Here is a 26,406-nt window from a genome sequence, read left to right as displayed (position 1 = left end):
AGGATTAGGATTTGGTTTAATCTCATATGATTGGGGTTTTTGCTTTCTTTTTGCTTATAAATGGCTTGTGGATTTGTACTGTAGCTAGAAATAATGAATTGGTTACAGTTGTCCACTCCCAGGATGCTTTAGAGTTGAACGAGTCAGGGTATAATTTAGCTTCTGCTGAGGTGCAGGATGTGGGTTGCAGGATGTGCGATTCATGCCTGTTGACTTATTTTTGTGGTCACACTGTGAAACAAGATAGCCACAACAGTCTTGAGATAGGAAGTGGGACAATAGGACAGGATGGTAAATAAGTTTTGAAGGAACAGTCATTTCTGGGGGTCTTGTTCACAATAACACTTGTTATGCGCTAATGAATCAGCAAAAACAGTGTGAGTGACTAGAAGCCTATAAAGATCTTGAGCTTTCCATAACAATTTGTAGAGAGAGTCGGGATTGAAAGGATTGATGAAGGTTAAGTTTCTACCCAGGGAACAATAGAATAATTACGTTTATTTTGCTGTATGTCCTACTGCGCAGGCATTGCGTGTGTCAAAGACTTGGTCAAACGTAATAAACAGATATGTTTCAAAAGAATGTTCCCTTTAATATTTTTTGGGTATGCAGCCCCTTTATTAACGATCTGCACGGCCCATTCAAATTTCCGCACGTGCGCGGTTTTTCTATTCAAAAGCCAGTGACCAGCTGCGAGGGACCTCTAGACCGTTGCCCGGCTTCACAGCTTAACGGGAATATTGGTTGCAACTATATTTGGTTTGTCAGATTAGAATTGTCTTACAGCAGCGAGCAAAAGATTGGGGACAGATATGATGGAGACGTCTTGGGTTAATGCAAGTCTTATCCCCAGTGAACAAAAAGGTCTGGAATATCAGGCGACAAGTCCCAATCCACTTAGAGGTCCAGTAAATTCCACAATACGAAGCCAACAACGGTCTACATCTGGGGTAAAGGTAATAACTTATTGATGACTTGGTTGGGAGTTGAACCAATAGACATGTAGTATTAGGGAGATTATTGGTGTGAATGTCGATGTCACAATACAGTGGGAAAATATCTTACCTCATTCTCTGTGTGCAGGTCAATTTCACCTGCACACTGCATTGAGCGGAAATACTCGCTGAACTTCTCGTTAATTTGTTCAACAAGCTGTTTCAAAGGATTTAACCATCTTTCTTTTACCTACAGGAAGTGAAAAAATAAATTTTAACAAAATGACTGAGTCACACAGACACCTAGTAAGAACGCTAAAATTAAACACCAGAACACAGTTTTCAAATAAAATGTTTCTCCAACTACCTGTGAAATATTCAGTTTATAATTTTCCAATTCATTCTTTTTTCTGTTCAGCTCTTCAGACAAATTTTCTATTTCTTGTTTCCTCCTCTTGTATTCATCCACAACCTTAAAAAAAAAGTTATTTTATTGAGCTTATCAATTCAACAATTTAAATAGATACACCAATGCATTTTACTGTCATAACTCAATGTCACTCAGTGCATTTCCCCTGGATTTGTTAAGAGCTATCTTTAGACAACTTTAGTAAGTGTTTCTGATGAAGTTACTGCGCAACACATTCATGTCCTGGGTGAACTTTGTGCAGCTGGCAATAGTTGTTCCCTATGGTCATTATCAATGTAATAATGGCACATTCAACTGAATTACATATTTTAGACTCTTAACTAAGTTTCTAATTAAAATCTTCAACCAACACCTGGAACAGAATATACACAGAATATACAGCATAGATCATTGCTGTTTGTGGGGCCGCACTGTGCAGAAATTGGATGCTGCGTTTCCCACATCACAAATGTTTACAGATCAAAATTACTTCATTGGCTGTAAAGCGCTTTGAGATGTCCCAAGGCCATGAAAGGCACTATATAAATGTACGCTCTTTCTAATTGCATTCTTTTTACACCTTAATCTTAAACTGTGATTGGGACCTGTTCCTTTCCCCATTACAAGCAGAGACAGACTGCACCAATGTTATTTGTTCATCCCAAATTCAGAAGTGCAAAGTGGCACTCGGGGTCAATTACATTGCTTCCAACATGCATGACTCAATTCATTTATTAAAAACATACAAACAAACGGTCTCTGCTGAAAAAACAAGGTGGTGTTCTTACTGAAGAATTCAAGCCTGTGAAACAGGATGCTCTGGACCTTTCCTCATTAAGCGAAGCATCGATTTCATCCAGTGAATTGGGAAGACTTTGAAAGGCCTAGGGAGAGAACAATAAAACTGAAAGATTGCAGAAAGTTGAAACGGTTCATTCCAAGTTCAAGGTGATTTAAAAAACAAAACAGCAACTTTCAGTAATAAATTAAACAGTCGTTTACAATGATGCTTTACCAAAGGCTTACTGCAGGACAGTGCCCTACAATAGACTTCTCAAGTACTCATAGGAAGAACAAAGGGATAGTTCTTGACTTCGGCCACCCAATGTAACTAGGGCAACAGCGACATTGAAATGGCCAGCCACCCCATTTGTTCTGGCACTGTGGCAACCACCATCCTCAAAGGGGCCATGCCGCCTTCCTTTTCTACATCCAGTCATTGTTGTGCATTCAACAACAAATGTCACCATGCATAACATCCAACAACTTCCCTTCAATTTGTACAGCGGTGCTTATTTTCAAGAAAAATTAATGTAGCCACTTCATGGTTAGACTCCGGTTTCCCCAATTATATTGAAGTTGATTTATCCTTATAAAAGATTAGTTAGATCATTTTGTTTGTAATATTTTCTTAATTCATTATCATATGCACACTGCAAGTTGAAATTAACAGCCACCTTCCAACTAAGTTTCCATGATTTTAACAGAGGCAACATCTTTACAAATTTAAATATAAACACCAACTGTTACAACATTGCGTAGCTTTAGGTTATACTTGTGAAGGAGTTAGTGGTAATAGAACCACTGCATCTTTCATAATCAATGGAGAGACATGAAAGTTATTTACTGCTTTTATATTTCACACATTTTAGACTACATTCTGGGAGCCACTGGACTTGCACTTCCATTCAGTCTAACCAGAGATGAATCCATTCTGTATTTCTTTCCCTCCCAAAACCATCGATTAATTTTACATTATGCTCACCTGTATCGTCAGTAAATGCACTGATGATATTTGAACCTGCAATTCTTGAAATCCCATTACTAAACATGGATCATACATACGTATTATGACAGACCTGGTTATAAAACTATCACTTTGGATGATAAGTGCCATGCCCACACTTTTCATCAGTGTCAAATCTCTGTATAGTGCTATAATCCAGCAATTCATCTGTACTTACAGTCATCAATTCTGGAGGGATGTAATTTTGATTCGGATCCAGGTCACAGGTTTGCCTGGCTGCTTTCATGCGCTCTTTACATGTATTCAGAAGTCTGTGCTTTCTGTCATCCAGCTCTGCATATTGTTGCTGTAATCCATAATTAAAATGATTAAAACAGCAAGTTATACGTGGTGATTATTCAGTAAAGGAATTCTCTATTGCTTTACCTCAGATTTTAGCTTGCATTTTCCAATAAAGCTCAAGGGGCTGCAAAAACATTTACATAACCCTTTCACCAGTGAGTACCTTAATTCAAAAACACTGACACATGCAACAAAACCATGAGTTTTAAAAAGATGTACAATATCAGCAATTAATCCTTTCTTCCCCAGTGAATTTACAGCATTATATTTTCTCCTGAATATGCAACAAATTGGCCTTGCTACTTAACATTTTACACCAAGTGCATATAAAGTTTAGAAATCTGAAATACAGCAAAGTACACCGAGAAGCACAAGCATATCCGACTCAAATTAAACTTAAACGATTGACATACAAACTTTTGTGCACATTATTCTTAATAGTATTCTAGTCAAATATAGTTTGCAAAATTATTATCCCATATAACAGGAACACTTCAAACAGTACATACATGTTATACACTAGCAAATTAATGCAACTTCCTTCCACCATCCCCTAAGCCACATTTGAAAATACTTTGTGCATTGTTGGGCATCTTGCCCGAAAAGGAATATTCCTGCGTTGGAATGGACTTGGAGAGGAGCAACTAGAGTGATTTCCTGGTTACGAAAAGACACTTGCAGTACTGAGCTGGTTTTCATTTAGGGAAAAGATTGAGAGCGGCACCTGATCCAGGTTTTTTTTTTAAATGCTGAGAGGAATGCATAATATTGATGCAACAAGGGTAGCTAACTCGAATTGAGAGAACAGATTAATTGAAATGGCAGCTAAATAAACACATGAGGAAGAAAGGAATAGAAGATTATGCTGATGGGGTGAGCTGAAGTAAAGTGGGAGGAGGCTCGAGTGGAGCATAAACACTGGCTAGACCAGTTGGGCAAATGATCTGTTTCTGTACTGTAAATTCTATGTAATTCTATGTAACAGAACTAGGGGACGTGAATAAAATTGCTAAGTGTCAAGCATGACTTCAAACTAGAATGAATCCACCACTATCTGCCCCTGTCCTAATTCCCATCAAGTCCCACTTACCCATCTCCCCTGTGCTCGTTGACCTACATTGGCTCCCAGTTAAGCAATTCCTCTTTTTTAAAAAATTCTCATCTGTTATCAAATCCCTCCATGGCTTCGCTTCACCTCATCTCTAATCTCCTCCAGCCCTATAATCCCCGAGACTTCTGTGCTTTGCCTATTCTGACCTTTTGAACATTCCCAATTTTAATTGGCAGTCGTGCCTTCAGCTGCCTTGGACCTAAGCTCTGGAATTCCCTTCCTAAACCTTTCTGCCTCCCCATTTCTCTTTCCTCTTTTAAGACGCTCCTTAAAACCTACCTCTTCGATCAAGCTTTCGATCATTTGCCCTAACATCTCCTTATATAGCTCGGTGTCAATATTTTTTTTGATAACGCTCCTGTGAAGCGTCTTGAGACTTTTTATGTTAAAGGTGCTATATAAATATAAGTTGTTGATGATATGTGGAATAAACAGATAAATGAGTTAATGCAGTCTCAATTACTTTAAAAATAAATCTGGATACATATCTGTATTGGATTGAGGGGTATTAGGGCAAGCTGATGTGGGAAATGGAGGAAGGAAAATAAGCACTGCATTTATGGGGTGCTCTTCTGAAGATGGGGTACAATCATATTGCTAGAACTGTACTAACTTAGAATGCTTGTTGCTTACACTGGAAAAAAGCATTTCAATCAGCACATAAACGTGGCTAAGTAAATTGTACCTCTTTCATCTTTTGTTCCGTAGCTGATTCTTTACACTCAGTTTCCAGCCGGTTCTTCTGATAAGTTAACGATGTGTTTTCAAGAACAAAGCCGACTTTCTCCATGTTCAGTCTCATGCAAGTCTGGAAAGAAAATATTGCAGCTGTTAATACTGGAACGCTACAACTCTTTTTCGCTCTTCCCTATCCCAAAACTTCTCACAAATCTCCCACTCCTGAGGACAGCTACGGCAAAAAAAAAAACACTTCACATAGGATGTGTATGAAAATTCCACATTGCATTCTAAGTTGGGAGTCAAGGGATCAACCATTTCAGTGATAGGTGAGCTGTCACTTGATGTGCAACCGCTCACTATTGGATAATTACGTTACGTGGGCAACTGCCAATAGTGCAACGATTATTTCAGTGCATTGCCCATCTATTCAATCTGCTGGAAAACAGAAACTTAGAACGGCCCGGGGGGGGCGGGGGAGTAAACATTAAAATGGAGCATAAAAAACAATAAACCATACGGAATCCTGAGCTTTTTCGAGGCATAGAGTACAAAAGCCAGGAAGTTATGCTACGCCTATATTAAACACTAGTTCGGCCTCAGCTGGAGTAGGGTACACAATTCCGGGCACCACACTTTAGGAAGGACGTGATGGCTTTGGAGAAGGTACAGAAGAGATTTACCAGAATGGTTCCAGGGATGAGGGATTACAATTACATGGAGACTGGAGAAGCTGGGGTTGTTTTCCTTAGAATGGAGAAGGCTAAAAGGAGATTTGATAGTGGTGTACAAAATCATGAAGTGTTTAGATAGAGTAAATAAAGAGCACAGATTTAAGGTGATTGAAAAATTAACCAGAGGCGACATGAGGAAAAACTTTTTTATGCAATGAATGCTTATGATTTGGAATGCACTGCCCGATAGGGTGGTAGAAACAGATTCAATAGTAGTTTTCAAAAGGGAATTGGATAAATACTTGGAGAAAAAATTGCAGGGAAATGGGGAAAGAGCAAATGGGGGAGTGGGACTAACTGGATTGCTCTTCCAAAGAGCCGTCGCAGACTTAATGGGCCGAATGGCCTCCTTCTGTGCAGTGTAATTCTATTCTACAAGTGCCACGCAAGTCATGTAGAAAATCAAAATGCCGAAACATACCAGAGATCCATTCAGTCTGTTTTCCTGCAGTTCTGTCGCCCGTCACTAATATGTTTCTCTTGGAGATACTTTGACCTTGGAGGTCTAAGCTAATTGCTCCTACAAACTAAATTATTCCAAAGCCCAACCAGCTTAACTTGACAAGAGTTAGGGTGCGAGCAGCACCCTCTTGATCATTCCTCCTCGTCCTCTAGCTCACGAGGTTAAAAGGAATTCCAAAAGGAATGCCCATCTTTCCATGAGCGCCTTTAAAGGAGAGAGAGAGGTATAGGGAGGGAATGTCACAGCTTAGGGCCTAGGGAGCTGAAGATGGAGTGCTGAAAGTTGGAGGAACACAGATCTCGGAGGGTTGCGGGGCTGGCGGAGATTACAGAGATAGGGAAGGGAGAGGCATAGAGGGTATTGAAAACAAGAATGAGAATTTTAAAATCAAGGTGTAGCATCCATACACGAGTACCGCTTGGTAATTTTAGGGCCCATGTGTGTTTTTTTAAAAAAGGACAGAGTATAAATACATATTTGAGTCTGCAGAGTTCCTTTAGGACCTCAATTTATTATTCTTTTACTAAAAAAAGTAGAGATTTGTATTTTCTCATATAGCTGAATATTTTTACGACAGCGATTTTTTTTTTTACAAAAACAAAGTAAAATAATTTCACAAAAAGCAATTTTTTCGTAAAGTTTGAGCATATTTTGCTAAAGAGAATTGGTTCAACTGAACTGAGTTATGGGGGCAATTCTTTTGTGCGAAAATACTGATTGCCACAAATTCCTTTAAGACTTACCCGAATGAGCTGTGTTAATTCAGAAACCAGTTTGGCTTTTTGAGTATAGATTGCCTTCATCTTTGCATTGGCTTTTTGCTCTTCCACTTGAAGATTGATAGTATCCATCTCCATCTGCTTGAGACTGAGAACAAAATGTTACATTTTTCCACATGCAAAGTTGAAGGGGTAGAAATTTGTCTCAGGCGATGGCACAAACCGGGTGATATCGGATCAGCCTCCCGTTATACGCAGCGCCTGATATTCAGTTCCACTGCAGTCAATGGAATTAAAAATCAGGCGCTGCGTAAAATGTGCGCCCGATCCCATACCGACCATTTTGTGCCGCCGTCCGAGACGAATTTCTACCCCAAAGAATTCTTCTCACTAAACTGTTCAATCAAAAAAAATCTTTTAACTTTATACACAAAGAAAATATGTCCCAGGATGTACTAACCTGCCACTTGTCTCAGTTTCATCAGGGTGATAACACTTCATCCACACAAATCAGTCCTTCATAAATACCTACCCAGAAATTTGGCTTAACTCAATCAACTTTGTTTTGTTGGACTGGGGTAAACATCAGTTTTCTGAGCAGAGTTTAAAAAAAATATTTTGGACTTTGTACATGGTCTTCCTTCTTTGCATAAAGCATGAATGGACATTAAGATCTTGACTACAAGGAGACGCGTGGTTGGTGACAGGTTACGGAAAACAGCAACCATAGAAAACAATCTAGAGGCACTGTGAGGCAGAGCCCATACCTGTCATTTTTTGTATGGATTTTTTGTTCTAGCTGTCTTCTCTTGCTCTTCATCTCCAAAAGTTCTTTCTTTTTTGTCCTCAGTTCATTATCTTTATGCTCGAGCTGTTTCTGTTTCTCGGAAAATTCAGCAATGCGTGACTCTGCCGCATTCAGATTTGCAGTTACTTCCTGTGAATGAAGCACAAGTCTGCAGCCTTATGTAACTATCTTTGATTCCTCATTCTTTGCGTGCAGTTCAACTTTCTCATTCAAATGAAAAGACAACTATCTAAATGGAGGAAAACCATATGACACTGTACCATTAAGATTCCAGCTCCTTGAAGTAGCCATATCAGCACGTAATTGGTCCACTGTATACAAGGTCTTCCAACAAGTTACGACGCATATTATATGCAAGCTGAAAGGTGCAGGAAGTGTCTAACTGATGGCACGTGCTGAGAGATGGCCCGTGGAATGGATTGACACCCGAGCCCTCGGGTGTGACAAGATGCTACCTTCTCACAATAGCCTAAAATGTTGAGGTTGCTTGTACTGATCCTCCCAAACTAATACTTTCATTCGCCACTGTAACCAGTCTGGTTCCAGGTTGATAACTTACCGTTGAAAAAAACATGCTGAATTTAGTAAGACAGAAATATTTAATGTTAAAAATTTAGCTCAGGCAACCCAGACAAAATCCAACTTGCCACATCTTGGAAACAAACATTTTAATCAAGCAGTAATAAATATTTTGAGCAATCTATCAGGTAAGGTAGCAGAGTCAAAAGCATTTGGAGAGTTCAAAGTGCAGTTGGGCACAAGGCTAGGTGAGTCAGATTGCTAGAGTGATGAGCTTCTGAATGGCCATTTCTGGTTCTGGGCTTTTTCGAATGTTCGAACATATTAAAATACCAAACATTCAATTACAAAAATCTTGCACGATTAGACAAAATAAAGAATCAGTAGTAAGAGGGGGCAGAAATTTGATTTCACCAAAAAAATCCAACTTTTTCCTACAACAAATATAGAACATGGCTATCAAGGTATTTTTACCCATACTTTGTAATTTACCAGTGTTGTGTCTGGTGTTCCTCCAGTTGTAAGCAATGCCTAAACTTGTAAAGCCTGAAAACATAAGGCTGGATTTTGCGGTAGGAATTCCAGTGTAAATCGGACAGCAACCTCCGGCGTCCGCAGTTAAACGCGGAAATCAGGAAGTTGCTGTCCAAAGTGCCTTGCTCCTTCAGAAACTGCACAATAACAGCATCGTGCCAAGAGACTCGGCAGTGAAACACATGGAAGGATGTGAAGTTGTTGTACTTAAGTGACAGATACCCACTAAACTCGCCAAAAAAAAGTCACGGCTTGTCCATTCCAGTGTCAGTAAATCTTGAACGACGTGACAAGTTTTAACTACTGCCAAACCACCTCTCTGGTACTGAAAAGAGTGGAATCAGCGAGTCAGATTTTAATTATTGTTGAGAGATTTTTTTTTTTTAAATTAAACATTTTCATTCTGTCCCTCATCTCTCGGTCTTAACCCCATCTTTCTTTTCCTCTCTCGATTTCGCTTTCTGTACATGATTTGACATTGAATTAAACGGCGAGATGCTGGTTCAGAATCTGCACTGCTCATTAATGATCCTTCAATCGAGTTAAGGAGATACACAGTTACTTGTCCTGTTCATAGGTCTGCGATCCCCTGTAGAACGTGCTGCGCCATTTTGGCTCTCTAATTTACAGAAAGTTCCAGTGCAAAATCCTATTGAAAGTCCGTGTACAGCGTAAGCGTAAGCGTAATGAACGGCTAGTGCCGTTGGTTCGCCGCTGACTGCAAAATTCGACCTCTAGTGTAGAAAAGAAACAAGGAACTAGCGACAATATGGTAGATTTTTATCAGTAATTTACATATAGCATGATCAGCTGGTTATCTTGGGTGAGATTCTGCTCCTTGAATGCTACTCTAGGCCCATTGCCACCTTTAACATGGCAGTCCCAGGAAGCAGCAGCAGCAGCCAGGGCAAGCTTTTGTGAAAATAAGCCAGAGATCTGGGCCTCACCCTGCCGTCAGCATTTAAACGCGGCAAGTAGGAAATGGGTGGCCAGGGGTGGTCTCGCTGAAGGCAGGATAGCCCAGGTCACGGCAGTGACGTGGCGGTAAGCCTCACTGCCAGATTCTCATCGCTGTCCCATCTTATTTTCAGAGGAGAATCCAGTCCTTTATATCTCAAGTAATGCATCACTGGGGATATTTGGTGACAATACAAACAGGCAGCTGTGGTTGTACTATCTGCCCTGACCACACTTAAACTGGGGAAAAGCAGTGCTCCATATTTGTACTTAAGATTGTAGTTCTGACTGTCCGGCCTTTGGCAACAAATAAAACCACTAATGTTAGGAAAGAGTCAGTAGATGCAATAGCCAGTTTTTTTCCGGTATTAGAAATTTCCTACATTACAACAGTAACTACACTTCAAAAGTACTTTACTGTCTGTAAAGTGTTTTGGGATATCCTGAGATCATGAAAGACATTATATAATTGCAAGTTCTTTCCTTATAATAGAAATTTCAAGATGTTACAACAAGATGTCTCAGCACTTTAAAAAACTTTGTTATACAAGATAATAATGGCACCTTCATAACACTGCAGCTACACTGCAACCAACATACAAGGGCAGTGCAAAATCACCTCACCAAATGGTGTCTCTACCCAATATCAAGCTGCCAATTTTGGAGAAATTAGTACTACAGGACACAGTGGCATTGGTTACAAGAACATAAGAAATAGAAGCAGGAGTAGGCTATACAGCCCATCGAGCCTGCTCCGCCATTCAATATTGTGGCTGAACTTTTACATCAACTCTACTTTCCTGCCCTCTCCCCATATCCCTTGATTCCCTTAGTCCCCAAAAGTTTATCGATCTGAGTCTTGAATATACTCATCGATTGAGCATCCACAGCCCTCGGAGGTAGAAAATTCCAAAGGTTCACAATCCTTAGAAGAAATTTCTCTTCAGCTCAGTCTAAAATGACTGATCCCTTATCCGGAGACTATGCCCTTAGTTCTAGACTCTACAGTCAGGGAAAGCATCCCTCAGCAGCGATATTGTCGACCCCTGAACAAAAGACTAACATACCAAGACCAAATAACTGGAGCATTGGTGTCTGGGATTCCACAATATCCTGACCACAAAAGAGTACTATGACTTTTTTCAACAACAACTTGTATTTATATAGCACATTTAACGTAGTAACACATCCCAAGGCACTTCACAGAAGTGTTAAAAGACAAAACAAATACATTTGACAGCGAGCCACAAAAGAAGAAATTACAGCAAATGAAAGAGGTATGTTTTAAGGAGCGTGGTAAAGGAGGAAATAGAGATAGAGGCGGAGAGGTTTAGGGGAGTTCGAGATTAGGGCCAGGCAGCTGATGGCACAGCGACCAATGATTAAGCAGTTAAAACAGGAATGCTCAAGAGGGCAGAATTTGATGAGCGCAGATATCTCAGGGGATTGAGGCTGAAGGAGATTACAGAGATAGGAGGGGCGAGGCCACGGAGGAATTTGTAAACAAGGATGAGAATTTTGAAATCGAGGCGTTGATTAACCAGGAGCCAATGTAGGTCAACGAGCACAGGGGTGATGGGTGAACGGGACTTGGTGCGAGTTAGGACACGGGCTGCTGAGTTTTGGATGACCTCAAGTTTACGTAGGGTGGAATGTGGGAGGCTAGCCAGGAGTGCGTTGGATTAGTGAAGTCTAGAGATAACAAAGGCATGGACGAGGGTTTCAGCAGATGAACTGAGGCGGAGGCGGAGTTGGGAGGTACATAGACGGTTTTAGTTATGCCACATAGATGCGGCCGGAAGCTAATTTCAGGGTCAAATATGACACCTAGGTTGCGAAGTCTGATTCAGCCTCAGAGAGATGCCAGGGAGAGGGATGGAGACGGTGGGCAGGGAATGCAGTTTGTGGCAGGGTCCAAAGTCAATGGCTTCGGTCTTCCCAATACTTAACTGGAGAAAATTTCTGCTCATCCAGTACTGGATGTTGGACAAGCAGTCTGACAATTTAGCGACCCTGGAGGGGTCAAGAGAAATGATAGTGAGGTAGAGCTGGGTGTCGTCAGCGTACATGTGGAAACTGATGCCGTGGTTTCGGATGATGTCGCCAAGGGGCAGCGTATAGATGAGAAATAGAAGGGCGTCAAGGATACATCCTTGGGGAACACCAGAGGTAACGATGCGGGAGTGGGTAGAGAAGCCATTGCAGGTGATTTTTTTTGGCTACGATTAGATAGATAAGAATGGAACCAGGTGACTGCAGTCCCACCCAGCTGGACGATGGTGGAGAGGCATTGGAAGAGGATGGAGTGGTCAACCATGTCAAAGGCTGCACAAAGGTCCAGGAAGGATAGTTTCTCCTTCCATATTCATACCAAAAGATAATTGTATAAAAACTTACTTTCAATTGATCCTCCAATTGTCTTCTTTCCTCTAGATCCACTTGAACAGTGAGAAACTGTGCATTTCTTAATGAAGTATTGCTTGAAATGGTTTTATTTGAGTAAATGGATTTTTTTACACTGTATCGCTCGTTTTCTGTGTAAAGCTGACGCAACTGAGTTTCTCTTATTACCTACAGAAAATCAACAATGTTGTTATAGTGCTGTACAAAATAATAAGTACTGTTAGCATTATATCGTAGGAGCTCCAATCATGAATGTTACTGAAGCAGATGTTTTCACTTGTGGGGAGTCCAAAACTAGAAGTTATAAATATAAGATAGTCACTAAAAAATTCAATCTGGAACGTAGGAGAAACCTCTTTACACAGAGTGTGTTGAGAATGTGGAACTCGCTACCACAGGGTGTAGCATAGATGCATTTAAGGGGAAGCTAGTTCTGTTTCTGTGCTGTAAATTCTATGTAGCACAATATTCTGTACAACGCTTTTATAACTCTGTACTTTCTTTCCCCACCTCCCCCCCCAGGCCCCCAAAATGAATTTTTGTCTGCTTTTCTGAAAAACCTTGGAAAAAAATACTCTGGGCCTGGGGGGGGCGGAAAGAGAGGAGTAAGACGAAAAATATGTAAATATCACTGATGTAGTAAATGCTAAAGTAGATGCAGATCTAACCTTGGAAAGGATAGGGGTCTCGAATCAGATCGAGCTACTGGTCCTGACAGCATGTCTTGGATAGAAACATAGAAAATAGGTGCAGGAGTAGGCCATTCGGCCCTTCTAGCCTGCACTGCCATTCAATGAGTTCATGGCTGAACATGCAACTTCAGTACCCCATTCCTGCTTTCTCGCCATACCCCTTGATCCCCCTAGTAGTAAGGACTTCATCTAACTCATTTTTGAATATATTTAGTGAATTGGCCTCAACAACTTTCTGTGGTAGAGAATTCCACAGGTTCACCACTCTCTGGGCGAAGAAGTTTCTCCTCATCTCGGTCGTAAATGGCTTACCCCTTATCCTTAAACTGTGACCCCTGGTTCTGGACTTCCCCAACATTGGGAACATTCTTCCTGCATCTAACCTGTCTAAACCCATCAGAATTTTAAACATTTCTATGAGATCCCCTCTCATTCTTCTGAACACCAGTGAATACAAGCCCAATTGATCCAGTCTTTCTTGATAGGTCAGTCCCGCCATCCCGGGAAACAGTCTGGTGAACCTTCGCTGCACTCCCTCAATAGCAACAATGTCCTTCCTCAGGTTAGGAGACCAAAACTGTACACAATACTCCAGATGTGGCCTCACCAAGGCCCTGTACAACTGTAGCAACACCTCCCTGCCCCTGTACTCAAATCCCCTCGCTATGAAGGCCAACATGCCATTTGCTTTCTTAACCGCCTGCTGTACCTGCATGCCAACCTTCAATGACTGATGTACCATGACACCCAGGTCTCATTGCACCTCCCCTTTTCCTAATCTGTCACCATTCAGATAATAGTCTGTCTCTCTGTTTTTACCACCAAAGTGGATAACCTCACATTTATCCACATTATACTTCATCTGCCATTCATTTGCCCACTCACCTAACCTATCCAAGTCACTCTGCAGCCTCATAGCATCCTCCTCGCAGCTCACACTGCCACCCAACTTAGTGTCATCCGCAAATTGGAGATACTACATTTAATCCCCTCCTCTAAATCATTAATGTACAGTGTAAACAGCTGGGGCCCCAGCACAGAACCTTGCAGTACCCCACTAGTCACTACCTGCCATTCTGAAAAGTCCCCATTTACTCCTACTCTTTGATTCTTGTCTGACAACCAGTTCTCAATCCACGTCAGCACATTACCCCCAATCCCATGTGCTTTAACTTTGCACATTAATCTCTTGTGTGGGACCTTGACGAAAGCCTTCTGAAAGTCCAAATATACCACATCAACTGGTTCTCCCTTGTCCACTCTACTGGAAACATCCTCAAAAAATTCCAGAAGATTTGTCAAGCATGATTTCCCTTTCACAAATCCATGCTGACTTGGACCTATCATGTCACCTCTTTCCAAATGCACTGCTATGACATCCTTAATAATGGATTCCATCATTTTACCCACTACTGATGTCAGGCTGACCAGTCTATAATTCCGTTTTCTCTCTCCCTCCTTTTTTTTTTAAAAAGTGGGGTTACATTGGCTACCCTCCACTCGATAGGAACTGATCCAGAGTCAATAGAATGTTGGAAAATGACTGTGAATGCATCCGCTATTTTCAAGGCCACCTCCTTAAGTACTCTGGGATGCAGTCCATCAGGCCCTGGGGATTTAATCGGCCTTCAATCCCATCAATTTCCCCAACATAATTTCCCGACTAATCAGGATTTCCCTCAGGGGTTTCCTCCTCTTTACTTGACCCTCTGACCCCTTTTATATCCGGAAGGTTGTTTGTGTCCTCCTTAGTGAATACCGAACCAAAGTACTTGTTCAATTGGTCCGCCATTTCTTTGTTACCCGTTATAACTTCCCCTGATTCTGACTGCAGGAGACCTACGTTTGTCTTTACTAACCTTTTTCTCTTTACATATCTATAGAAACTTTTGCAATCCGTCTTAATGTTCCCTGCAAGCTTCTTCTCATACTCCATTTTCCCTGCCCTAATCAAACCCTTTGTCCTCCTCTGCTGAGTTCTAAATTTCTCCCAGTCCCCGGGTTCACTGCTATTTCTGGCCAATTTGTATGCCACTTCCTTGGCTTTAATACTATCCCCGATTTCCCTTGATAGCCACGGTTGAGCCACCTTCCCTTTTTTTTTTACGGCAGACAGGAATGTACAATTGTTGTAGTTCATCCATGCGGTCTCTAAATGTCTGCCATTGCCCATCCACAGTCAACCCCTTAAGTATCATTCGCCAATCTATCCTAGCCAATTCACGCCTCATACCTTCAAAGTTAGCCTTCTTTAAGTTCTGGACCATGGTCTCTGAATTAACGGTTTCATTCTCCATCCTAATGCAGAATTCCACCATATTATGGTCACTCTTCCCCAAGGAGCCTCGCACAACGAGATTGCTAATTAATCCTCTCTCATTATACAACTCCCATGTTGTTTAAAGGAATGGGAGTTGTGCTAATTCAGTCACCTGCTGGTATATTTAATAGTTCCTGATGACTGGAGAGTGGCTTGATGTTGTACCAATATTCAAAAAACAGCATGTTAGAATAGGGAAATTATAGGCCCATTAGCTGGACATCAGTTATAGGGAAGTTGCTAGAAGGGATCATTATACCCTCTACACCACCTTTTCAGAGAAGGGGCTGACATGCCTTCTGGAAAAAAGGTCTTGTCTTATGTTGAATTGTGTGAAGATGAATGTTGTATATTTTCAGAAAGCTTGTGACATAATAGGTTATAATATAAGACATAGTCATGTGGGAGTGGAGGGAAGATCCTGGGTTGGATATGGAATTGGCTGCATTCTCAGATAGAGGGTGGTCACTAATGGTAACTGCACCACGTGGAAAACGGTCACGAGTGGTATCGGCCTGAGATTGGTTTTAAGACCATTACTCTTCATGGTGGTTGAGATTGTTGGGGATAATGTCTGCGAGTTTATGGATGACATGAAGATCTGTGCAGGTGTCAGAGCCTTTGAGGAGGAAAGACAAATTACAATCTGATCTAGATGTGATGGGGAAAATAGGTCCGCATCCAATAAATGACATTTAATGTAAATAAATGCAGTGCAATGTACATGGACAGGACGAATAACAAGCATGAGTATACCATGCCAAGCTCTGAACTGAATTTTGATGGGGGGGGGTCTGGGTGTTGCACAGTGCAAGAGTCTCTGAAGGTCCATGACCAGAGCAGAGAGGGTATAGTGAAAGCAAATAAGAGTATTAGGATGCATAGCTAGGGTGATCTAACACAATACAAAAAAATCACCAAAGTGTCCTTGTACAAGTGCTTGATTAGGCCCCATCTAGAATACGGTATCCATTTTTGGATCTCTCACATAGCGGTAGTTAGAGGCCGTAGAAAAGGTTCAGAGGAGGGCCAATACATTCATACCTATTCTAAAAACCTTTAGCTATCAGGATACACTTGGGAAGCTGGGGCTTGTCACTTATTAAAAATGTAGACTTTGGGGAGACTTGATCAGCACATGCACAGTGGGCCGAATAAATCTCCTCTGTACCCACCCTAGTGCAATCACACATTTAATTCTGGTTAATTCCTCTCCTACCCCTGAAGGTGATTAAAACAATGTTTGGGGATGATCACTGGGTGCATTGGCCATCTACCTTTTATATGTAGTGATATCAGCCTCCACCAGGAACTTGTCGCAGCTCCATTTTCAATGTTTGCAATGAACCTGCACCCACTGCAGGAGCTGGTAGCTCATTTAAAAGATAAATGACTCTGTGGGGAAAGATAAACCTCCTGACATCAAGCCTAGTTGTACGCATGTCCTCTCGTTCTAACTTATCTAATTCAAATCATGTGTTCACCTGTTCATAGTCTAGACACTTCATCATTTTAAATCATAGAATAGAATGATGCAGCATAGAGTCATTTATCTTTTAAATGAGCTACCAGCTCCTGCAGTGGGTGCAGGTTCGTTGCAAACATTGAAAATGGAGCTGCGACAAGTTCCTGGTGGAGGCTTATATCACTGCACATAAAAGGTAGGTAGGGATGTTGGCCAATGCACCCAGTGATCATCCCCAAACATTGTTTTAATCACCTTCAGGGGTAGGAGAGGAATTAACCAGAATTAAATGTGTGATTGCACTTGGGTGGGTACAGAGGAGAGTTATGAGGATGTTGCCTGGACTGGAGAATTTTAGCTATGTGGAAAGATTGGATAGACTGGAGTTGTTTTCTTTGGAACAGAGGAGGCTGAGGTGTATAAAATTATGAGTGGCCTAAATAGAGCGTTTAGTAAGGATCTATTTTCCTTAGCAGAGGGGTCAACAACCATGGGGCATAGATTTAGAGTAATTGGCTGAAGAAAGGATTAGAGGGGAGTCAAAAAGAAATGTTTTCACCCAGAGGGTGGTAGGGTCTGTAACTCACTGCCTGAAAGGGTGGTAGAGGCAGTAAGCCTCATCATATTTTTAAAAATACTTGAATATGCACTTGAAGTGCCGTAACCTACAGGGCTACAAACCAAGAGCTGGAAAGTGGGATTAGGCTGGATAGCTCTTTTTTGGCTGGCACAGTCATGATGGGCCGAATGGCCTCCTTCTGTGCAGTAAATTTCTATGATTCTTTGAATGTTTTTCCTCCCCTGAATTAGACTAGATTTAAAAAAATCTTACCCTCACCCCCAGGAAACTACATGGCCGCTAGTGGGTGGCAAGTATTGGAGTCACGTTGCCTAGACTGAATGGGACAGACATGATGGACCAGCGAGTCTTTTGATGTCCGTTCAAAATAAAGGTCAATTAAAAACACCTACCTTTTCGATCATCAATTTGGTCCTTGCAGTCCCTATGGGAACATCGTAAACTCTGTACTGCTCACACAGGTAACTCATTACAGGTTCTGGTGCATCAATCAGCTCTCGCAAATAGGATACAAAGCCATAATTTCTATTTAAAAAAAGGAATTTACTGCTGTTAAATAGGAAGCAAATTGTTGAAAATTAAGATTTACAAAGGATAAGAGAAAAGGGCGAGGGAAATCGATCATGTAAATTACACAATAGACCTTCACTTTTGTTACGAAAGGCAAAAATGATCTGCCCAACTAGTAGTAATGACTGCTGCCATGTTAACAGTCCAGATTAATTAAACTGTACAGTTAAGCAATATGAGCAAATCAAATTTCCCAGTTACTTTGGCCATAACAAGATTATAAAAAGAAAGCAAATGGACAGCAAAGCAAATGATAACCAGTTAAATACTCAATGATACTCATGTATTGTAATGTGGCAAGTGTCAGCTGTGGCTCAGTTGGTAGCACCCTCACCTCCAAGTCAGAATGTTGTTGGTTCAAGTCCCACCCCAGTGCAATACTGAGGGAGTGCTGGACTATCGGAAGTGCCATCTTTCGAATGAGACATTAAACAGAGATCTACACGAGTGACTACACTTCAAAAAGTACTTCATTGGCTGTAAAGCGCTTTGTGACATCTGGTGGCCATTAAAGGCACTATAAAAATGCTAGTCTTTCTTTTGGTAGAGATGAGAGTGAAATGTTGTAAAACATATACAAAACACAAGAGAAGAGATTCAAGGATTTAGATGAAAATTATTTATATTGCAATACCTGCAAGATCCTATGCAGAAGACTTAGCACTGGGTGTAAAAATGATGGAGCTAAATTCAGGCTATATTTGTCTGTATGAATTGCTTGAATATTAACAGATGAAATTAAATCTGTTAAAGTATTAAATGGGATAAATATAAGATGGGAAGCTATTCAGCATTTTTGATGGAATTTATGCAAAATAGCTTTAGTATTGGAAAGTTGCAAACCAATAGAATTAGATACATTTCCAAATAGAGTTAAGCATTTAGGATAGAGATTTCCTCTAATCCTTTGCACTCACTAAGTTTTTTCTAAATCGTAGAATCAAAGAAGTTTACAACACAGAAGGAGGCTATTCGGCCAATCATGTCTGTGCCAGACGAAAGAGAGCTATCCAGCCAAATCCCATGTTCCTGTTCTTGGTCTGTATCCTTGTAGGTTTTGGCATTTCAAGTGCATATCCAAGAACAAACTAAAAGCAGAATGCAAAAAAACCCCAAACAAATCGGCATTTTCTTTGATATACGTGCAGTAATTACTAATTAAACGAGGTCTTATTTCTGTCAGATGTCATGAGCAACACTGTTAAAATACAAAATTAATAAACACCTTTTTAACGCCATACTTCACTTCAGTTATTCTTTATTCCACAATTTAAAAGTAAAACATGTTCAGCAGATGCAATTAAAAATGCAAATTACTTACCCAAGTTCTTGAATGGGCCTAGTAGGTGGCTTCCCTGCAGCTGAATTGGAAGGAGCACACACTGCATTCACTTTTAGCCTCTGTTTATCACGAACCTGAATATATAATATTTGTGTTAATCAATATAACCTATTTGGGAAAATTGTTCCAGTTTATGTTCCCCTAATTTTCTCCACTCCCCTCAATCGTTCCAGAATTTGTTGACACATGCCTAACACTGGCAAGCCTCAGCTAAGCAGTAATTCTTTATGTGCAAGCTCAGAAGGTTCTCTCACACACACACACACTTTCTCAGGAGCAAGAGCCTGGATTTCTGCCCTGCTCCAACACCCCACGCTCCCGCCTGCCAAATTTAGTGGTGCTGAGGGCCATCAATCCTCTCACTCAAAATCAATATTGGAAGCTTCCTCCTCAGTATAGTCACTATTACAATAATGTGCATATAGGTGCCTGAAATAGGCACCTGAGCTTATGAGTGCAAAATTAAATCAATGAATTATTACAATGTGAATGTAACTCAATAAAATTGATTGAAGAAAACTTTCTTGCTCAATTTTAAGTTCAAATTAGATCAGACTCCAGTAAGGTTCAATTTCCTCTTCACAATGATATTTTAAGATGAACAGCCAGTTATTCTTTAGGATCAACTTCCAGTTAAACTTTCATATCACTCATGTTTTGCATTACACATTTAACAAAACAAAACTTGTAGCAACAATCAGAATTCAATACACTGACTAGGCCAACGATATTCCATTAAAACTATCATTTACACTGGATTCTCGAAGATTTGTAAAACTGTAACAGCTACCTTTCATTATCAGATCTCGGCAGTAAACCTCTACAGTTATCCTGTGCACTCATTTTGTGCTCATACATATTGCGACATAACGCAGTGCAGGTGGAAAATGAAATGCACGGGAGCATCTCATAATGGGAGCAATGTAGCAAAGTAAAGGCAGTCACTCAATTGCTCTGGTGCTAATTCAGGGTTGGATGACGGTGCATATTTTGTCTTCCCAATGGAGTAGATCTCTACTTTGTGCGATTGTATAAAACTGGTGATAGCGAGTTGGTAGCCTATTTTACATATCTCTTGTGACTTCAGGACGGGAGGTCATTACAGCAGTGGCCACGGATTGGGTGGGAGATCGACAAGGCCATTATGAAGTGAATCAGAAGGGGGCGCATGAATAGGGGCCAGAAAAAGGAGGGGAGGCAGAAGAAGCTGATTGAAAGGCAGTAGGCGGGAAGCATAGCTGCAACAAATTTATGAGCACAAAATTAACTCACTTTAGCTAAATCACTCATACTTTGAGATATTTTAACATTTCTTTCTTTAAATTAGCTTGCAAAAGACTACTGCAAGTGCTACTTGTGGAAGCCTGTGCTTGTACTGACCTCACTGAGGAACACACCCATATCATCCATGTTCACACAAACAAAGGCCCTCAGATCATTCAATGAAATATGGTTTTCAATGTACTTGGCATTTCTTGAATCCTTCATATTAAGCTGTAAAAAGTTAATAGAAGTTAATAGAGATAAAAAATGGGTAAAATACTTTTTGAGAAATTATGCTATTTAGAAGGCACAAGCATTACTCAAAGAGTCTTACTTTCAGACTAAGTCATATAATAAGAACACAATATAATAGCAGGAGTAGGCCTTTTGGCCACCTTGAGCCTGCTCCACCATTCAACGAGATCATGGCTGATCTTTTACCTCAACTCTACCTGCCCACACGATCTCCATATCCCTGGATTCCCTTAATATCCAAAATTCTATCAATATCTGTCTTGAATATGCTCAGCGATGGAGCCTCCAAAGCCCTCTGGGGTAGAGAATTCCAAAGATTCATAACCTCAGTGAAGAAATTTCTCCTCATCGCAGTCCTAAATGGCCGACCTCTTATTCTGAGACTGTGACCCGTGGTTCTCAACTCCCCACGAGGGGAAATATCCTCCTTGCATTTACCCTGTCAGGCCCTGTAGAATTTTGTATGTTTCAACGAGATCACCTCTCATTCTTTTAAACTTTAGGGAATATAGGCCTAGTCTACTCACTCTCGCCCCGTAAGACAATCCCCTGCATCCCAGAAATCAGTATGATGAACCTTCGTTGCACTCCCTCAATGGCAAGTATATCTTTCCTTGGTTAAGGAGACCAAAACAGTACATAATACTCCAAGTGTGGTCTCACCAGGGCCCTAAATAATTGCAGTCAGACATCTTTACTCTTGTACTCAAATCCTCTTGTAATAAAGGCCAACATACCATTTGCTTTCTGAATTGCTTGCTGTACCTTCATGTTAACTTTCAGTGATTTGTGCACACGGAAACCAGGTCCCTCTGAACACCAACATTTCCTGAAGTGGGACAAGTAGGGCTAGGCTAACATTATAATAGCAATGCTAGAATCGTTAGTAAAGTGTATCTTTGAAGTAAACATTGTAGATGGTAATGGTTCTTCACCAAGGTATGCTGGGATACTTGACCACAGGTATCTTTAGAGACAGCTAGCTTATTTAGAAGCTTGGGAAAATGACTCATTGTTATGTGCAGAACAAGATAATGAGACTGAAGGCCAAAATAGGAGTTGCCATGGGAATGGGAATCCAAGGCTAGAAGGAGTTACGATAACAGGGACACCTGCTGGACTTGAATAACTCCATTGATGTAGTATAAGTGTTGAAACAGTGTGTACTAATTTATGACTGTCACAAAACAATCCAAATTACAGTAACTTATTATAAAAGTATGCTGCAAACTGTATTGTTGAGCGTGATATCTCAGGCAACTGAGGATCACTCCCTTGCACGTGCTCGAATAAACTCTTTACTTGTTGGACTTTGTAGAGGAGAGTGGTTTATTTTTACCACAACAATTTCCCAATCTCTCACCATTTAAAAGATACTCTGCTTTTCTATTTTTCCTACTAAAGTGGATAACTTCATATTTCTCCACATTATATTCCATTTGCCATGTTCCTGCCCACTCACTTAGCCTGTCTATATCTCCTTGAAATCTCTTTGCATCCTCCTCACAACTTACATTCCCAGCTAGCTTTGTATCATCAGAAAACTTGGATATATTACATTTGGTCCCCTCATCCAAATCATAGATATATATTGTGAATAGCTGAGAATCCTTGCAGCACCCGACTAGTTACAGCCTGCCAACCTTGAAATTACCGGTTTATTCCTTCTCTCTGTTAACCAATCCTCAATCCATGCTAATATATTACCCCCAATCCCATGAGCCCTAATTTTGTTTAATAACCTCTTGTGTGGCACCTTATCGAATGCCTTCTGAAAATCCAAATACACCACATCCACTGGTTCCCCTTATCTATTCTGCTAGTTACAATCTCAAAAACTCTAACAGATTTGTCAAACATGATTTCCCTTTTGACTCCGTGTTGACACTGCCCAATCCTATTATTATTTTCTAAGTATCCTGTTACCACATCCTTAATGATAGGGAATTTTCCCTACTACTGATGTTTTCTCTATCCCTCCTTAAATAGTGGGGTTACATTATCTACCTTCCAATCCGCAGGAGCCGTTCTGGAATCTATGGAATTTTGGATGCCGACAACCAATGCAGCCACTATTTCTATAGCCACCTCTTTCAAGTGTTGAAAATTACATTTATGGATTCCATGGCATTCACTTCCAAAAAGGTAGGTAATTTTGTTTTTAATTATTAATTAAGGGTCAAGGCTACTAAAGTAGACCACACCAAGGTTGGAAAGAGTGAAAGAAGATGAGATACCAGAGGTGTTGCTAAATTTTGGTTTCAGAAGTTTTGAAGATTGGAGGAGTATTTGATATCCTAATTAGGAATAAGTAGGAGTAGGACACTGTGGAATAAGTCTTGAGTTCAATGTAGAGAGGATGTGTGGAAGAGATTTTTAAAGCTTGCATAACAAATAAAAGCAGCCCCGATCATAATAGAGGCAAAATTACATACAATACAGCACAAAAACAGGCCATTCGGCACAACTGGTCCATGCCGGTGTTTATACTTCACAAGACTCTTCCCATCCTTCTTCATCTCACCCTATCAGCATATCCTGGTATTCCTTTCTCCATCATGTGTTTATCTAGTTTCCCCTTAAATACATTTATGCTATTAGCCTCAACTACTACTTGTGGCAGCAAGTGCCACATTCTAACCACTCTCTTACACAATAATAGTCAATATATTAGGAAATTATTTTAAGAAAAGAACTTCAAACCAAAGAAAATCCTAAATAAGGCACCGTGTGCACGTCGCACGTACACGTGTGCATGCGGTTTTTCTACTGTGAAAGTTGACATTACACAAGGACATAGAAATTGCGCACACTCTCACTCTCTGGGTAAAGAATTGTCTCTTGATTTCCCTATTGGATTTATTAGTGACCATTTTACATTTATGACCCATGTTCCCTTTAAGCTGAGTGGCTGCACAGCGCTCTGGAGCTACAGCGCAGCCAGCTCACCAGCTTTTAAATGGGAAAAACTGTGCATGCGCTGCATTTTGAACAGGCCGTGGAAAGGGGCTGCACACCAGAAAAAAAATTAAAGAGAACATTGTTTATGACCCCTAGTTTTGGACCTCCCCACAAGCAGATACATTTTCTCTACGTCTACCCCATTACATAATTAGGATTAGTCTTTGACCTTTAAGGCCTCGGACGCCAGAGTTGGAGTGAAAAACCAAACTCAGTTCTCCCCAGCGTAATATCAACTGCCGGATGGTAAGTTGCATGTCTAAGGTACAAGCAGTCTAGGAAATTAAAAGTTTGTGTAAAGGATTTCTGATGAATTAAATTATCAACACATTATCAACAAGTACTGATCATGGAAAAAATATTTTCAAAACGAATTATGATATTTTAACACTGCTACAAATATCTGATCAAGATCTAAATAAAATAGTGGCTGCATACAATGACACCACTATTTCCAGCCAGAATGGAGATGATTGGGTAATTCCCCTGCCAATCTCTGCTGCAAGTGACTGGGATTAATTTTACACATAATTTGTATTGAGTAACTATCCTCCACTCACTGCAATTTGCTAGAGAAATCATCCTGCTTTTATCAGGAGAAGTTGCTGCGGTTTTAGTCATAAGTTCTATTCGCTGTAGTTCATAGAGATTCTTTTAAAATAGACACTGTAGACTGGTTGCTGTAGTGTGCTGTTTAAACAGACTGCTGAATAAAGAGACTCTGTTTAGATGCAGAGTCCTGCCGCAAGTCCATGCCCCATCTCAAATCATTGGCTGACAGTGCAACCCATTGGTTGGCACAGTGGTGTCAATGGATACTCTGAACAACAATATGAAAACAAAGATAGAGAAAACAGAAATACAAACACAACTAAAAAACATACCACTTCCTCTGGCTAACTAAACAATGCCATCGGAGATTCACTGGTTGGTATTAAAAAAGGAAACTTTACCTCGAGCATAATTGGCTCATAGATGTGTCCACGGAATTTATTCCTGTTCTCTCTCAACCACAGGAGAGCATTGTATGTATCTTTGAACCGATTTCGAAGAGTCACTTCTTTTACGTGCATCATGTCTTCAAGCCTCTTGATATTTGCCATAACCTCTGCATTTCAAATAGTTGTACATTATTCAACGGATCACCAATTTTTGCATTGACAGTAATGTAGCATCAACAGCTGCTACATGATGCTGCAGGCAGTGTATACCAACATTAATACAAGTGTCTATTGACAGGGAATCATTAATGAACCACTGCAAAAATATTTATCCCATTTACTTTTAGTTTACAAAAAGGGCTCTAAATTGAATATTACAACATATTGGGCCCAAGTTTCGGGCCTCGCCTAGAACGGCGCAGCCCCGACCTGGACGCCCGTTTTTCGCGCCACAAAGTGCGCCTAAAAAAAAAAACTTACAGATTCTCTGGCTCCCTGCTGGTCCTCTGGAGTCGGGCGCGGCGCAGCACGAGCTGTAGGGGGCGGAGCCAGGTCCCTGCGCTGAAAACACGCGCATGTGCAGTAGCTCCAGGCGGCCAAAACTGTGTGGGAGGGGCCCGAAGCACGCAGCCCCTAGCCCTGGCCGAATGGCCTCACTCGGGCTGTGTGCATAAGGTTGCCTCCCACGCCCAGCTCCTGCTTCCTCCCGACCCGACTCCCGCTTCCCCCCGCCCGACTCCCGCTTCCCCCCGCCCGGACCAGACACGCCCCCACCCCCCACCTCTCTCTCCATTCCCCCCCCGACCCGAACCAATCTCCCTCCCACCACCCCACTGACCCCCCCCCCGACCCGACCCGACCTGACCTTTCCCCACCCCCCCCCCCGACACAAACCAACCCGACCTCCCTCTGACACACCCCCCGCCCCCCCGAACCGCGCTCCCTCCCTCCCCACCACCTACCCGAACCAACCCGACCTCCCTCACCTCCCACCCCGCCCCCGCTCCCGACACCGGACCCGACGCCACGCCACCTACCTGTAAATCTGGTGCTGGGGACGGGCCCTGCCCGAAGTCTTGGGCCCGGCCCGTTCAGCCCCTTCTCCTTTCCCCCCCCCCCTCTTCTCCTTTGCCCCTCCTCCCCCCTTTCCCCTTCTCCTCTCCCCCCCACTTTCCCCTTCTCTTCTCCCCCCCACTTTCCCCTTCTCCTCTCCCCCCCCCACTTTCCCCTTCTCTTCTCCCCCCCACTTTCCCCTTCTCCTCTCCCCCCCCCCCCACTTTCCCCTTCTCCTCTCCCCCCCCCACTTTCCCCTTCTCCTCCCCCCCATTGCTGTCAGAAACACAGACACTGACAGAGTGATAGACACACACACACACACAGACAAACAGGGAGATAGAGACACTGACAGAGACACACTGGGGGGAGGGGGCATCCTAGCACACTGTTGGAGGGCTCCCGGTGCTGCAGTCGGTAAGTAGAAAATGTTTTATTTATTGATTTAAAAAAAAAATGTTCTTAATTTTTTTGATTGATTTATTGGTTGTATTATTGATGTTTTTATCATTTATTATTGATGATGGCTCTTTCTTTGTAAAACTGAAGTGTTTAATGTTTGTAAACTTCCCTTTAAACCCCCCCCCCACCCCGCATTCCCTACG

General features: G+C 41.5%; 1 protein-coding gene across 7 annotated transcripts in view; it reads right to left on the bottom strand.

Moving 5' to 3' along the window:
- The window catches only part of smc5 (structural maintenance of chromosomes 5), a 124,493-nt gene that overhangs the window by 26,989 nt on the left and 71,098 nt on the right, over window positions 1-26,406 (bottom strand). For all 7 annotated transcript variants that reach the window (XR_011594091.1, XR_011594092.1, XM_070887377.1 and 4 more), the window contains exons 10-21: window positions 24,761-24,915; window positions 20,709-20,822; window positions 19,308-19,402; window positions 17,809-17,941; window positions 12,354-12,527; window positions 7,906-8,075; window positions 7,163-7,286; window positions 5,230-5,352; window positions 3,309-3,437; window positions 2,133-2,228; window positions 1,303-1,407; window positions 1,066-1,185 (exon numbers count right to left, since the gene is read on the bottom strand). Coding sequence is in view for 5 of the 7 variants with exons in the window: in XM_070887377.1 (XP_070743478.1) it covers window positions 1,066-1,185; window positions 1,303-1,407; window positions 2,133-2,228; window positions 3,309-3,437; window positions 5,230-5,352; window positions 7,163-7,286; window positions 7,906-8,075; window positions 12,354-12,527; window positions 17,809-17,941; window positions 19,308-19,402; window positions 20,709-20,822; window positions 24,761-24,915 (1,538 nt within the window). In the remaining 2 variants the exon portion in view is untranslated. The remainder of the gene's footprint in view (window positions 1-1,065; window positions 1,186-1,302; window positions 1,408-2,132; window positions 2,229-3,308; window positions 3,438-5,229; window positions 5,353-7,162; window positions 7,287-7,905; window positions 8,076-12,353; window positions 12,528-17,808; window positions 17,942-19,307; window positions 19,403-20,708; window positions 20,823-24,760; window positions 24,916-26,406) is intronic.

The sequence above is a fragment of the Pristiophorus japonicus genome, chromosome 1, assembly GCF_044704955.1.
Source record: "Pristiophorus japonicus isolate sPriJap1 chromosome 1, sPriJap1.hap1, whole genome shotgun sequence".
Taxonomy (NCBI): Eukaryota; Metazoa; Chordata; class Chondrichthyes; family Pristiophoridae; genus Pristiophorus; species Pristiophorus japonicus.
Note: the sequence above shows the minus strand (reverse complement) of the source record. Positions and strands in the feature narration are given on the sequence as shown.